We start from the raw sequence: 16,858 nt of genomic DNA, 5'->3' as shown, positions 1-16,858 counted from the left end.
TCAAATTTCTTGAATAAAAGCACACTTTTAGGAGCTACCATGCATAAAAAATTATTTTAAGCAAATAATATTAATACTATTTCTTCTAAATCGGGAAAAATGGGCAGAAAATAATTAATAACATAGCTATTAAATGTATATTTTAAAAACACTCCATATTTAGGATTATTACTTGTGAACCGAGATTTGATTCAAAGAGTCACAACTATTGGAAAAACTTTCAAAAATGACACTAATTCCACAGCTTAATAAATAAGAATATTGTATTTGAAAAAAGGTGTTTCGGAAATTGTTTGATATCTTAACAGCTAACTAATTGTCACGCGATATGGTTTAACGGAGCAATGCTTTCAAAATACCAGCTACTATACACTGGTGTGCAAAAATTAAGGACGAGACGGTTTTTTCAATATAACTTTGTACAAAAGCTTTCCAAATCAACACATTTAATACCGTAAGATCCCCAATACGTAAGGACATGAGTAATGTAAGCAACACTTACTAAAAGAGAAATCAGGGATAAAAGGAAGCTTTATTGAAAAAGTAGCATGGAGCGCAATGCGACTGAAGGCCGAAACATCTCTGTGATGGGTGTCCAGCAAGAAACATCCGGTCTTTAATAGGGGATATGATCTCCCCTGTCTGCTAGGCAGGTTTCACAGCGTCTGCCCATGCTGCGAATGAGGGTGTCAATGAGTTGTTGAGGCATTGCTGCCCATTCGTCTTGCAGCCCCAATCGAAGCTCCGGAATCGTTACTGGTGGTAAGGTACGAGCTGCCAAGCGTCTGCCTAGAAAATCCCATACATGCTCGATGGGATTGAGATCCGGAGATCGTGCCGGCCAATCCATGCGTTCAATATCCTCACTCTCTAAGAGCTGTTCGGCAGCTACTGTGCGATGACATGGTGCATTGTCGTCCATGAAAAGGAACTGCGGACCCATAGCGCCTCTAAAAAGACGCACATATGGAAGAAGAATCTCGTTACAATAACGCGCCCCGTTGACTGAACCTGCGTCGAAGATGTGAAGGTCTGTACGACTACCAAGCATGATGCCTCCCCAAACGAGAACACCGCCACCTCCATACCTATCCCTTTCAATGATGTCCGAGGGATGATTGCGGCTTCCCCGCTCTCTCCAGATGAGTATGCGATGAGAATCGCTACTCAGACTGAATCTGCTCTCATCTGTAAAGAGTACTCGTCCCCATTCATTGTCTCTCCAATTCCGGTGTTCCCGGCACCACAGAGAACGTCTTCTTCGATGGGCAGGCGTTAGAGGTACACGCCGTACAGGCCGTCGTGCAAACAGATCACCGCCGTGCAGTCTTCTGGCCGCGGTAAAACGCGATATTTGTCGTCCAGTCGCCCGTGTCGTGTGTCTAGCGATTTCTCCCGCTGTCTGCCGCCTGTTTCTTCTGGCCTGTTAGGCAATATACCGGTCATCTGCGGGTGTGTTTCCTCGTGGATGACCACTACTAAACCCCCGGATAGCTGTTCCTGTAGTTTGAAATTGTCTTCAAAGTCGTGAAACGATGCTGTGAGCAATTCCGAACTCTGCAGCCACACTTGTCACACTGCGGCCTTCCTCCAACTTCCCAATGATTCGACCTCGGGGAAAAGCATCCAGATGTCGTCTAACAGATTGATTATTCGCCATTTCTCGCTGAGGCAGCAACTCGGTGTGATTTTAACTGCTATACGGCGTGCAATCTCTTTGCCAGAAATACTGACCTTACACCGACAACATGCTTTATACTACTCAGACACTCCCCCATTACGTCTACCTGCATATCTGCGCATGTGCTACCGTACATCACCTTACTTAATCTCCTGATTGGTCTTTCTGTCCGCTCTGCCTCTTCGTTCAGCTGATATGTACTAATTTTTCGAATTCGTCCTTAATTTTTGCACACCAGTGTAGACAGTCAGTTTACCATCGCCTCGTTACTGAATACGTGGTAGGTCTAAGATGCATGTTTATATACAAATGGCAACCCAGGTTAGTTCGAAAATCAGGCTGAATTAGTTTTTTTAAATCAAAACTTACCTTGTGAAACTAACGATTTGCAGTTATAAGATTACGATTTAGTTTACTATATGCAGTTAGTGTAAAACAGATAACTGCTTTGAATTTTTTAACTTGTATAATTAAATCCACAGTCAGTGTATTTAGTATCACATTCAAATCACTATTTGAAGACCCAGATGTAACACTGACATGAGTTTTAAGAGTTCATTGACATGAGTTTTAATAAAAATGAAATTTTATTTCGTGTAATTTTAGTGATAAGGAAAATATTGTTATAAATCATACAAAATATTCGTAAGAAACTTTCGATCTTTACGAAAGGAAATTTCTGTTAGAAACAATACATATATGTTATGACAGCACATTTTCAGAATGAAACTAAGGTTCGACGACACGACATGAATGATTTGATTATGAATGCGGCACAAACGTGCATTAAAATTTTCGGTACACAAGACTTTTCCCATGATTCTCTGTGAACATAGAATAACAAACTCATGTAGATTTCTTCATAATTAGAATTGGCCGAAAAATGTAATAAAAGCACAATTTTGAAGGTACTGAGATATTTTTTAGCGTAGATACTTGATGCTTAGAGCGTCCATTCATTTTGAAGAAAAAACAGTCGAGCCGGATTAAATTCCATATTTATTTAAATTCAGTTGTGACCACAATTCACTTGGCTCTCCAATCGTACCCATTTCCAAAACATTTTTGATACTATGGCAATGTAAGCGAATACAGGTGATAGCAGAAGGGTCTTAACAGGATGAAAGTATAAGCGAGAAAGAGTGTCGCAGTACTTCAGAGGAAGAACGAAGGGAGTCAAAAAAGGTTTTGATTTACAAATTACTATGATTGGTCAAGAGATATGTGCGTTATAGGCTACGTAAGATTTCATGATTAATTTGAATGACGTAGTTTAGACATATGGCGCTATTTCTAAGACAGAGAGAGATAAGTCCACAAATTAAATGAAAAATAAAAGATGTTATGGGCAATTAAAATTAGAAGTTTGCTTTCATATTTTTTAGCTTACATATATATATAAAGACGAAACACCTTCGTATTTATTTATTAATTATTGTTCATTGAACGTGAGTTGGTTTGTTTTCCTTGAAAAGTCAATTGATGTCCGATCAATGACAATGATTACATGCATTTAATTTAATTCTTGCCTTTAATTTATTCCTTTTACATTGAAATTTTGTTATTCCAGTCCCCGTTAAAACATTTTTAACATTTTACTTTCAAGTTACTTCAAAACATCTTTCACAATATAACTTACTGGTATGGATTCACTCTTTTAAGATAATCCTACAATAATTAAACTTAGGAGATAATATAATCAACTCATCAATATTTTTAGTAAATAAATTATATATATATATATACATAGCATATATATATAGCACAAATTTTGGAAGCACTATGCGCAGAAATGCTGATTGCGTACAGACTTGATACTTAGAGCGTCCATCCATTTTGAAGAAGAAGCAGTCGAGCCGGATTAAATTCCTTTTTTTATTTAAATTCTCATTTTGTGGCCACGATTCCCTTGGCATTCTACTCGTGCCTATTAAAGAACTTTTACAGTTTTAATATTATTACCATAGAAGCGAATATAGCAGGACACACATGATTGCAGAAAGACGTCTTGCCAAGAGGAAAGCACAAGCAAAAGTGACGTACCAGTTCATAGAAAGAAGGGACGGAGTCAAAAGCTTCAGTTTTTAGTTTTGGCTTACAATTTGGTGATTGGTCAAGAGGCATCTGCATTAAGGGTTACGTAAGATCGCGTGATTAATTTGAATGACGCAGTTTAGATTTACACGGCAATTTTCGAATCCTGTCGACTAATTAATAAGCTGTAATATTTTGGCAGTCAGGCACATGAATGAAGACACAGAAGTTAATTGTTTTGATTCCACATCTTTATTCAATTGAAAGGCATATCATCACTCGTTACTAAATAAAATTTAAAAAGTTAATTAGACGTTGCTTGTTCCCATTGAGCAAAGACATCGTGTTTTTTTTTTTTTTTTTTTTTTTACATATATATATATCTTAAAAGCATTTTTACTGATAATTCTAAATAACTTATAATTTGAATGCCGACACAAATTTATTACAATAAAATTCTTAATCGCATTAATTAAATTAAAATTCCTTGAAGATGATATATAGAAAAGTTTTTCAAATAAGACATAGCAAAGTTGATGGCGTAGAACGCAGATAGCTTAGAATCTATATTGAAAAGGAAGAATTCCAATTGCGTAGAGTGCTAAAATGTTGAATCCGTAATGACTAGGAAGCTTGGAAGCCGATTAAGATTAAATGCTCATTTTTTATTGTAACTGACATTTGTGGCCACAGCTCGCTTAGCATTTTAAGCTTGCCTATTTCCAGAATCTTTACATTTTTGATATTAATGTGAAAGAAGAGAGCGAGGGAAATAGCGTCTCAAAAGGGAGAGAAGCAGAGGCCAAGGTGCGCAGTTATCCAAGATGGAGGCCTACCAACAGAAGGTTTTGGTTTAGATTATAAAGTTTTCAGTTCTCAAAATTTTGAGATCCCGTTCCGAATTAGATACGTCATCAGCTTTACGCAGGTCATGTGACATAGCTTAATCTAGAAATGGCGCAGTCCAGAAATGTTATTGCTTCTTTTAGTATACAGAAAGGAAATACCCAAATTAAAATTAAGGCATTGAGAGGCTATTACTAAATTAAATTATAAAGCTGATTTACATATTTTTACCTAACATTTACATACATATATAAATATATAATAGAAGAGAAACGAATTAGGAGATTCTTTAAGTGACTAAAATTCTTCTTCCCCAGTTTCTTCTGTTAATCTTGGGAACACATCTTCTTCATTGTCATAATATTTACCATTGGCAACATCATTTGTCCGACTGAGAAACCTATGAACATTAAAAAAAACTGTTAATACTACTTTGTTAATATTTATAAAGAATGACTGCATAATGATAAAATTCTGCATATCTCTCTAAATGCTGTAGGTCTTTCTAACTTTAACACTTTTATTAAAAGTTTTCCATCGTATAGTTTCTGAGGTTTATATCTGAAATATCAGAAATGAAGCAGATTCTGTATGAAACCCGACTTAAGTTTACTCCAAACTTTACGTATTTTTTTTATTAGCTAAAGATTGGATAATTAATTAGATCTCAGACAGAATTTATCATACGACTGTTCGTTTGGTACATGCGGTGTAATTTTTACGATGTTAAACTCTTTTCGGCATGTATATTTTCGTATTCCTTTTAAGAAATAATGAGACTTTCTCCCTCTCATTATTCCGTTTTCGTTTTGTAAGTTTTTGTTTGTGTCTACCGGTGCTTTTTCGTCAACGGACAAAGCTTCTGTCATCTTTTTAATCCAGTTCTCTCGTTAAGCATTGGAATGAAGCAAAACGCGTTTATACAGACTTGTAGATCTTGCATTGTCCGTTTAGAAAGCAACGAACTCGATAAGAGTAAAACGATACGTTAAAGCTTTAAAGCAGCGTCTTAAATTGAGCCAAAAGGAATGCAAATGAAAGTGAAATTAAAGCAACTTGGCATTGGTTATAGGGGATTTATGGCGCAGATTAATTTAGTTCTATGAGAAAAAACAAAAACTTAACTTCGCAAAAGTTTCCGAAACATTTGGACAACAAACTGATAAGTTTCGAGAAGTATATTTCCCTTTGTAGATCAATAATAATAGGCCTACGAAGGGAAAAAATTACTGTAACATAATAGAAATATGTTTGATATGATAGAAAGCAATTGTCGTAAAAGGAACAAAAACATTATATATAAAAACAACACGTCAAGAAAACTTCTCACTTCACCATACTGCTTTCCTGCTTAGCAGACGATACAAACTTAAAATCCGTAGTAATTTTAAAAGAAAGATAATAACGAAATGTAATTTTCCAAATGGTAATGTAATTTTCGAATCGAAATGTTATTTTCATTCATGTTCACGAGAAAGGTTTGGTTTGTTTTATTCGATTATGGCAATATACTCGAAGGGCTATCTGCCTAAAGGGAAGGGATGCCTTCGTGGAAGCCTTTCTAAAAGAAACGGAATCGTGTACATTTGGGGAAAATGTACACGAGTACTCCCATGCAGCCAACCCGTTCGAGGGAATGGATTTGGATTAGGAATGGATTATTCAGTTATGGCAAAGCACACGAGGGCTATCTGCCTAAAGGGAGGGATGCCTTTCGTGGAGGACTTTCCAAGGGAAACTGGCTCGTATACACGTTACACATGGGGAAAACTACGAAAACGCCCATGCAGCCAGCCCGTTCGCGGGATTCGGACCTCAGACCGAACTACCAGTGTTCAGCGTCTTTACCGCTCGGCCGCTGGTGGGCCTCGAGGGAATGGAACCTCGGACCGAACTACCAGTGTTCAGCGATTTTACCGATCGGCAGCTGGTAGACCTTTGCGAGAAAGGATAGATGGATGAAAATGGTGGGAAACTCTGGACAACAAATGTTTGACAAAAGCGCCTTGTTCCTATAAAGAATTTGGAAAGTTGTTTTAGTTTGGGACATGTTTAGATGCCATCTAACGGATAATACGAGGAAATTTTTGAAAGCGTGTAATACAAACATGGCAGTTATTCCAAGCGACTTAACGCCATTAGTTTAGCCTTTAGATGTGTATCAATAAAGCATTTAAAGATTAGCAGTTATTCCAAGCGAATTAACGCCGTTATTTCAGCCTTTTGATGTGTGTATCAATAAATTATTCAAAGAAAATTTTAAATAACAGTGCAATACGTGGATGTTAGAAGATGGAAAAACATTTAGAAAAGAAGTTCTTCATGGCAATCTAAAAAATAGTGTGTAAGTGGATAATAAAAGCATGGGATGAAATTAAACTCGACATAATTCAAAAGTCGTCTAAAAAGTGTAGTATATCTAACAATCTACATAGAATGGAAGACGGTTATTTATTTATGGATCAGAGTAACAGTGATAGCGAAGATGAAACAGAATTGGATGATGTGCCTGAAGATATATGGAATGATAATGGAAGAAGAATTTGACGACCTTTTCATGTTATCTGACAACGAAAATTGTTAAGTTCATAAGGTAAGTTCATTTCTTTTAAATAAACAGCCCTTAGGTACATGTAAAAATTTCATTTTTGTATGCTTCATCTTTTCCTTAATTTTAAATCTATCATTTTTATGTCTGCCGTATAACACGCATCCGTAAATATCGAACTTATTTCTTTGTATTAAAAGTGCGTGTTATATGCAGTATATATAGTTTTTAGTTCTTTATAATAGTTTTCTAATATTCATTACATATTTTCGTTATGTAAATAGATCAGCTTGGCTGCTGCCCAAATTTTCAAAACAGCATTTTGAAAGTTTGGAATGTCACCAAAGCGGTTATTAGCAAATGTCGTTATTTTATTTATTTATTTTGTATCTATTTTATTATTTATTATTATTTTTAACTATTTAACTATTTTTTTTAGTTCAATCCTATTAGAAGTTGCAAGTGACTCTACTATGTATTTGTAAATCAGTAGTTTCGTTGATTATGGCACAGAACACTAAAGCTGCCTGCATAAGAGGTGGTATACCTTCGAGGAGGACTGTCTAAGGAGAATCAGCTCGTATACACAATTTTTACACATTGGGAAAATTTTATCAAGCTAACATCGGTTCTGTGTGCATTCAATCCATTATGAACTCATGCGCAAGCAACAATACAATAAATCTGTAAGTGTTCAGTGTTTTCTAGAACTTTGAAGATTTGGCGATAAAAATTAATAAAAACGCCCATGCAGCCAGTCCGTTCGTCTAAGGAGAATCAGCTCGTATACACAATTTTTACACATTGGGAAAATTTTATCAAGCTAACATCGGTTCTGTGTGCATTCAATCCATTATGAACTCATGCGCAAGCAACAATACAATAAATCTGTAAGTGTTCAGTGTTTTCTAGAACTTTGAAGATTTGGCGATAAAAATTAATAAAAACGCCCATGCAGCCAGTCCGTTCGACTTGGATCGAACCCTGGTCGGAACTATCAATGTCCAGCAGTTGTACCACTCGCCCGCTGGTGAGCTCCAGGAAATTTCAAAATTCGAGGTCTGGATACCTTCCTTGTGAGATAAATACCCACTATTCTAGATATAATTCTGATCTTCTGAGTAAGTGGTCTTCTTAGGCAACTTGACTATCGGTAATATTCAATAAATGTAATTATTGGTACATGATTACAATTGGGTACCCCTTGTTTTTGGGCGATTCTTTTTTCACGCCAAGATCGGCGCAAGGAAAGCACAATTTCGAGATGGCCGCTACAAAAACCAAAATAGGAAGTCAAAGAATTGCACAAACTTTGTGTCTATGTACACATTAATCTGTTTTCACTTAAAAAAAACATCCTAGAATTGCAAAAACTAGGCATTGTGCACTGCCTTAAATTTGTCCATGTACACATCAAACTATTTTCATTTAAATAAAATCAGGAAGCTAAAACAAAGTTAAAACTATCATAGTAACCAGAAGTGAGGTTTCATAGCCAAAATTTGTCAAAAATTGTCGCTAATCGCAGGGGCACCCAATTCTACACTAGAGCCTAGTTATTTAATGAAGTTCTAAAAAACACTGAACACTTACAGATTTATTGTATTGTTGCTTGCGCATGAGTTCATAATGGATTGAATGCCCACAGAACCGATGTTAGCTTGATAAAATTTGTTTTCCAAAAGAATCATTTTACAGTTCTAGAATTTCACACAGATGTACTCGTACAGCTCTTCTCAGTGTGACAGAGCACAATCAGTAGTTACCACTTCACACTACTAAGAGCGTTAAACACAACGCAATGCAAAGCGTATCTAAAGAAAGAAGCTCTCACGGAGATCTCAATATTCCGAAGTCTGAATTGGAAAACTGAGAACTAATGTTCTCTCCAAGGTTGTACAGTTAAGCCTCGGTCGCCGAGAAATCTCTAATATCTCCCATTTCTCGAAATTGCAGGGAGATATATAAAGTAATAGATAACAGCCGGGTACGGTTACGTATAGGGGTTAATTACATTTATTCGATTACATTAATTACAATTATATACGGACCAGAAATGGTCACCAAGTTTGGTGACATATAGCAATTTCCTGTCAGATTTGGCGACAAAAATTAATCGCCAAAACCATCGTCACCTTGGCGATATTTCGCCAATTTAGCGAGAGAGACATTTGATTCAGTGTTAAGTAAGCTCGCCCTCCAATCTTATTTTTTTGGCACAGCTCCGCTTTTTCAGGCATTTCATGTTACATTATGCGAAACATACTGAAAATTAACATATAATTTCACTGAAATTATTTACATATAAAATTATTTACACTAAAATTATTTACAAATAAAAATTCGTAATAGTATTTATAAATTTTATGATGTTCTAAAAAAAGTATCTTTGCTTGTTTTTTGCATAGTTTGCCGGCATTTTATAGCTTGATGATAAGACAAACATAGCTTTTAGTTTCCTAAAAGAACGACTTGTCACGTGTTCACATTTAAATCGTCAAACTTTAGTAGACAAAATTTCTTAAAACGTGATATGTTATAGACTAATTTGCTGGCTGTGTGTATTCTGACGCAGTATTCATGTCTGTCAATAAGCGACTTTTTTTATTATATTTTTTTTAATTTGGATTCTGTTATTTTCAATGCAATTATTCATGACTTTATACAGATCTAAACATTTATTACATTACCTGACATTTTAAAGCTATTTTCTTATACAAAGTTTATAAGCATGATTTTACATTCATGTCGCTTTACTACTTATTTTTATCTTCCAGGTGTCACGATAGTGAAATTATTTCAAGCTTTATAATGGCGACTGTAAATAAAACAACAGATTCTAGGAAAATAAAAAATCGGATGAGAATACCACATAACTTCCTTGAACGCCATATTAAATTATACACTTTTATTGCGCAGCAATAAACTAATACTTAATATTGTTAGGTATTTACAACAATAAACTGATGTTAAATATTGTCAGATATTTACAACAATAAACTGATGCTGAATATTGTTAGATATTTACAACAATAAACTGATGTTAAATGTTGTTAGATATTTACAACAATAAACTGATGTTAAATATTGTTAGATATTTACAACAATAAACTGATGCTGAATATTGTTAGATATTTACAACAATAAACTGATGTTAAATATTGTTAGATATTTACAACAATAAACTGATGTTAAATGTTGTTAGATATTTACAACAATAAACTGATGCTGAATATTGTTAGATATTTACAACAATAAACTGATGTTAAATGTTGTTAGATATTTACAACAATAAACTGATGTTAAATATTGTTAGATATTTACAACAATAAACTGATGTTAAATGTTGTTAAATATATTTATTGTTAGACTTACTACATATACAAACTATTATTATGTATGTAGTTAGATTTCGTTTGTTATCGAAAAAAAATTTTTATATTTTACATTTCCAAAATATGAATATTTTCGTCATTTGAAACACTTCTGTAATTGAAAATGTATATAACTAAGACCAACGGTTATGAAAATAAAGACTAGGAAAGTACTTTTAAGCCAGGAAAAGGAATGGGTACATATATATATATGGTACTCTTGATTGGTTATATTGGTATTACAGATTGCAATAGAAAACGGAAGTGCAGAGCTAGATCATCAACTAGCAGTCTCATACACAAAATTTAAATGTTCTACGGCTAATCATTTTAAGTTGTGGGAGATTTATACATACATATGTACGTACAAACGTCACAAAAATTTCCCTTTTGAATCCGTTTTGAAAAAAAGTGCCCTTTATTCTGCTCATACCTGCAAAAGTAGCGCAAAGAGATTGATTGTCTAAATGGATTCGGGAACGACAAAAATGTATATTTCCGTTAAAATATGATACCCGAAATTTTTCGCACTTACAGTACTTCCCTTTTTCTTTTAAGGAAGTGAAAAGAATGATGTAATAAGTGGTAGACTAAACTTAATTCTAAATTTTCACTTATTAAATCAGCAGTAAACTTGCGTATTAAAATAATTTTGTAAACAATTTTATACAAAAGTAAAAATGACATTCGTCTTACGTACAAAATGTCTTATGTACGGCCGCCCAACCGGTATAGCGGTTAGCGTCGCTGATTGCCGTGAGAAAGGGCCCAAGTTCGAATCCCGGAGAAGGCATGGATATTTATAAATGTATAGTGTCGGTGCCGAAAGTCCCCTCGTGTGGTTTGGTGGAAGGAAGAGGAATGAGAAACCCACGAACCCATCCCCCGGGGTGTTCTCCATCAAAATTGCGGGACGGAACTGAGCTAAATCGCACTGTCACTCGTAAGGTGCTCAAGGCTGTTGCCAACGGCAGGCACAATCTTGCGCCCCTTGCCACGAGGAATTGCGGGGGCTTGGGCTGAGTACGTCAGACTAGTGAGCATAAGTAACAACAGCATCAATCACGTCAATCGCTTTTGTAAAAAGCCATTTGCTTTATGTACAACAGATGTAAATACTAAAAAAAAAAAAAAAAAAAAAAAAAAAAAAAAAAAAAATCTGAAATGTTTCAGATTTTAAATTACGTCCAAAGGGGCGTTTTTTAACATTTTGTGTGTTACCTTTCTTTATTAAATATCATGTTCCTCGCACTTAAACCATAAGATCCAGTGCAACAGCAATATCGCAAAATAGTTTTAAAACGAGCATATTTTTAGAATTTCCGATACAGAGACTCACGCGCTGGAGATAAAAATGTTTTTTCTGCACAACGTTGCCATTGCTCGCTTTGAAATCCTTGAGTTTGTTAATCAAAAATTCGTCAAAGTTTTAAAAAATAGGAAATCGATCATAAAACAAATTTCAAATTTCAAATTGGGTCTTCCACATGCTCATATTCGTTGGAGGATTACGTTATTCAAAATTCGATGACTCTATGTACCGTTATTTTATGACAATGTGAGAAATATACATACATTTATGCAGATTTTTCATTATTTAATTTCTTCAAATATAATGCAGGACTCTAACATTTTGTGGCAACAGTTTGAAAAGTGAACCGACATTTATGAGTCCGACGCAAAATGCCAAAACGAAACTAATAGTCCTTCGGGATTCAAATCCCTTTGGACTAAAAAAAAAAAAAAAAAAAAAACGCTTCACAATCACATAAAACGAGAATTCTGTTTACCATTTTAAGTCCATACTTAGTACAGTCACTACGAGGATCAAATGAAACAAATGCTTTTAAGTATCATAAATTGATTATGAACTCAAAAAAATGCTTTTACATACCATAAATTCATTATGAACTCTAATGCAAATCTGCTGTTATTTAAAACCCCAGTGCAAATTCGTTATGGATACAATCAGATTCTTTTAAAGAAGTAAGCAACGTAATATCGTATGCGCCTTTTGCAACCGTAACGGTCCATTTTAAATGCCCACTTAAGAGCTTTAATAATTTATTGTTTGTTATAGCCTTTGTGTTGCTACTTTCTGGAACATATTTTGTATGTATGATTTCGAATAGTTGAATGTTCGGCATGTTGAAGTAGTAGAATCTTTTGTTCTGGAAGCATGTTCACAAGATATTGGGTAAGTAGAAGTACTGATGTTTTATAATATCTATTTAATTGATCTAGAGTAAATATATTTATCACAATTTACTTATAATTTATTTTCTAATGAATGCAGCTAAACTATTTACGGGAGTGCAATGGTTTTATGCTTATTAAGGCCCTAAAATTTCAAATCTCTAACAAAAAACTTATGTGAATATTAACCATCCTATCGGCATGATGGCAGAGCAATCGGTTGTTATAGCCCTAGGCCCGATTTGAATCCAGAAGGCATGATGTTTTCAGGCAGATAGCCATCGAGTGCTTTGCCATAATCAAATAAACCAAATTAAACCATGCAAATCTGCGGAGACATGTAGGATTTCAGATGAGAAATTATGGTGAATTAACTTGTACTAACACTGGTTAAAGAGGCAAATAAGTTTTACAGCTTGAGTGTTTTAGACATTTATAAACTGTACAAAATGAAAAATATACAATCATTACTAATAAACTTCGTTTAATGAAGGAAAAAACAGGCACATTTCAGCTACTCTATCAGAAATGACTGCAGAAAACTATAAGAGCAGAGGAATAGTATGTTTCTTAATTACTAAATGTTGAAGTATTAGCTTCCACTAAAGCCGTTATTAAGTGTTAAACCCACTCCGCAATAGGCTGGTTTGGTTTAATCGATTTTGGAAAAGCGTTGGAAGGATAACTGCCTAAAGGGAGCGAAGATTTCTTGTAGGACTTTCTAAGGGAAACCGACTCGAGCACAAGTTACACATTGGGAAAACCACGAAAACACCCATGCAGCCAGCTCGTTCGCAGGGCCCACCAGCGGCCGAGCGGTAAAGTCGCTGAACACTGGTAGTTCGGTCCGAGGTTCGAATCCCGCGGACGGGCTGGCTGCATGGGTGTTTTCGTGGTTTTCCCCATGTGTAACGTGTATACGAGCCAGTTTCCCTTAGAAAGTCCTCCACAAAGGCATCCCTCCCCTTAGGCAGATAGCCCTAGTGTGCTTTGCCATAATTAAATACACACGTTCGCAGGATTTGAGCATCGAACCGAACGGCCGGTCAGCCACTCGTGGGTCCACACGGCAGTAGCATCAAACCAGTTAGGTTATCGAAAACGAGGCTAATCAACAGAACTCTTATTTTAATGAAAATTCGTGGGATCAACAAAACTACAGCCACTGATAGTTATGTTTCTTCTGAATTAAATCTGTATACGTAGATATAGAAATAAATTAAAATCGCAGGAACTGATGATACTCGTAACTGCGTTTTAAACCACGCACTTTGCATCATTTTCTGTTGTACCTGTAATAAACTGAAACTAAACACATTTATTTTTCTGAATGAAATTTCATTCTGCATTTTTTACACAGATGATACGCTAAAAACAATGGGAAGAAAAAGTAATGTTGCCAAAAAGTTCCTGAAATTGGCTGTTGTCATAATATGCTTGACAGGATTCTTGCTGCAGACTTTAGAGTTCTTATTCCTGTACTGGACGTACCCAACTGTCGTGGACATCCAAGTGTCAGTTCCTTCAGATATCGAGATGCCTGGAATATCCTTATGTAGTCACAATGGGTGAGTTATACTATATTCATTTAGATAGTCTTAATGATATTTATCAGAAAGTTACTTTTGTTACCTTATGTTCATGATTTATATTCAATTCAGCAGTTCTTTTATCTTAAACGCATTAATTAATTCCTTATAATGTTCATTAATTAATTGATTTATATATTCAAGAGTATTCATATTTATTAAATCACCGAATTTTAATGATTCACTCTTGTGTAAAATCTTGCTATACATAATTCTTCGCTGCGTTTTCCGTTTGTAATATGAACTAGATCCAAATCATTTTAAGAAAGGATAATCTCTCTAAGTTCAGCTAATATGCATATGCAATTATTTGATAAACGTATAAAGTATTTCTCCTGTCTTCTTGGCATGCCTTCGTGGTGTGGTGGTCAGCACGCTGGGCGCATATTCCAGAGGTCCGTGGTTCGATTCCCAGCGAAGCCGTTGCTAATATTTTGTCTTGCATTTACGAAAGCAATATTCCTAAATGATCCGTTTTCCATATTAACCATAGCTTTATTGCCCATATCAAAAAATAAATAACTCGGTCACTTTTGTTACAGAATTTTCTTATATCTGTGAAAATATGGAAAAAACTTTGATTTCCTAGAACTTCAAATACTTCACTTTGTCTCAAATTCTATAAAATTTTGAATAAAAGCGATGAATAGCTTTGGTTAAAAGAATCTTTATTACTGTGAACCCGTAGAAGCTAAGATAAAGTGCCTGAATATTTACCTCTTTCGACCTGGCTGGTGGCGTTTGCACCTTCATTCGTAAAGTTCTATTCATCAACAGTAGACATTATATACATTATATGACTTACAATAGTTCAGGTTGTCAAATGGATTTATTACAATTCAGTATGGCAATTGCAGAAAGTTTACATTTTCTGGCTTCGCTGTCTACACGCCATCACGTCGAGGTAGACCGTAATCAGGGACTACAAGTCCTAAGAGGTCATCCATTCCAGCAAATCGTTAAAAACCTCACGTGCATCCTATACGTAACATATGACAATATTTGACACTGACCAATACATAAAGGGCGTACTAAACTGGAAACTTGCAAAATGGTTCCAGAATTTAGTAAGAAAAATGCAAAGTACAGCTTAGTTTATCTATATTGTGTTAAAATTTCTATACACAACAAATATTAGTAACATAGTAGTTGGTATTTTTATGAATTTTGAGGCTTGATGGTGGCAATTACCGCGGCATACTAATATCTACAGCTCAAGTAGAACTTGTTAATATGTTACAAGGGAGTTCTTAATACTTATAAACAACGTTTTTAGACTTTTTCCCCTCGTATAAAAAAAATCCAAGGCTGAAAGGAATAACTTGATAATTCATTATTCGAGTATTTTTCATACTGTGATAGTTTTACTTTTCCAATGATAATATTGCCAAGGTATTATAGCCTCTTACTAAAATTTTTATAAAGCAGGTAATATTTTTAACATTTTCTTAACATGCATGCAAATCTTACAAAAAACAGACGATCACATGTATTTATGTATTTCATGTGTTATTCTGAATCGTTAATTTACAGCTTCAAGCCGGACGTCGTGTGCAAGTTGAGAGGATGGTGTACTATGCCTCGGATGTTTAATTTTATTGATTTATGTGCTCCTTTCCCAATTGTTTGCGGCTCTCATGGAAAGCCACCGGAAGATTTTCGAGTAAGTCCATTGAAAAGATATAAAAGATTTCACACACAAATTAAGTTTTTGCATAGACATTAATGAAATTTTGTTTATTATACAGACTGGTCAAAGTGTAGATATTTTTGTGATTTTTATTTAATTTACTTTTTTATGTTTTGACATAAAAAGCCATAGCAAACATCTAATTAAAATTTTAAAACGACTTTTCAAATGTACAAGATTAAAGAATAAAAGAAATGACATGAAAATAAATGAATGATTTACGTTCACAACATAAACCTTACAAGGGAGGATTTTAAGTAAGGTTTACAACATAAACCTTACTTAAACTACAAGGGTGTTGTTTCATTCTTGAACTCTCAGATTTTCTCAATATTAAATAAAGGAATGTGGTGGAGTGGCCGAAACCGCTACGCAAACCCTGGGTTGTGACACAGGGTTTGCGTACCTTGCATAATAGCCTACAGTACCAAGATAGCTACGTATCTGTGTTTTAGTAGCGGGAGTCGGAAAATGTCTGAGTGCTTGAATCTTGGCCTCACTAGGCGACCTTTTCCCAGACCCTACTTCATGACCCAGAACTTTCACATTTTCTTGGGCAAATTTGCATTTCGAGGGCTTAATAATCAATTTAGCCTCCTGAAAGCGACCTAAAACCACATCCAAATCTTCCATATGTCTGTCCCAAGTCGGCGAAAAGACTGCAATGTCGTCAATATACGGTAGAACAAAATTGTCCAAACCTCCTAAAACTTGAACGATTAAGGCGCATTTAAAATCCCAAACATCATTTTCTTCGGGATGAAAGATCCAAAAGGCGTCACAAATGCAGTATACCTCTGTGCACGCTCTGTGAGTGGTATCTGGAAATATCTTTTGGTTAGATCCATGATTGTGATAAATGGAGCTGCGCTGACCTTTTCGATTAACTTCATCAATATT

General features: G+C 35.1%; 1 protein-coding gene and 1 long non-coding RNA gene across 2 annotated transcripts in view; one reads left to right on the top strand and one right to left on the bottom strand.

Annotated features, from left to right (window-relative positions):
• Positions 1–2,662: 2,662 nt before the first annotated feature.
• The window catches only part of LOC146998947 (uncharacterized), a 52,749-nt gene continuing 38,553 nt past the window's right edge, over positions 2,663–16,858 (bottom strand). Inside the window, exon 2 of the long non-coding RNA XR_015039845.1 lies at positions 2,663–4,961. This is a non-coding gene — a long non-coding RNA (uncharacterized LOC146998947). The remainder of the gene's footprint in view (positions 4,962–16,858) is intronic.
• The window catches only part of LOC118197589 (uncharacterized), a 73,095-nt gene continuing 70,285 nt past the window's right edge, over positions 14,049–16,858 (top strand). The window contains exons 1-2 of the mRNA XM_085812064.1: positions 14,049–14,247; positions 15,802–15,931. Coding sequence (XP_085668190.1) covers positions 14,057–14,247; positions 15,802–15,931 — 321 coding nt within the window. The 5' untranslated portion in view covers positions 14,049–14,056. The remainder of the gene's footprint in view (positions 14,248–15,801; positions 15,932–16,858) is intronic.

This window comes from Stegodyphus dumicola, chromosome 2 (genome assembly GCF_044657685.1).
Source record: "Stegodyphus dumicola isolate Sdum_Otavi_A_Nest chromosome 2, ASM4465768v1".
Lineage (NCBI taxonomy): Eukaryota > Metazoa > Arthropoda > Arachnida > Araneae > Eresidae > Stegodyphus > Stegodyphus dumicola.
The sequence above is the reverse complement of the archived record's forward strand: the minus strand, read 5'-3'. Positions and strand labels throughout refer to the sequence as shown.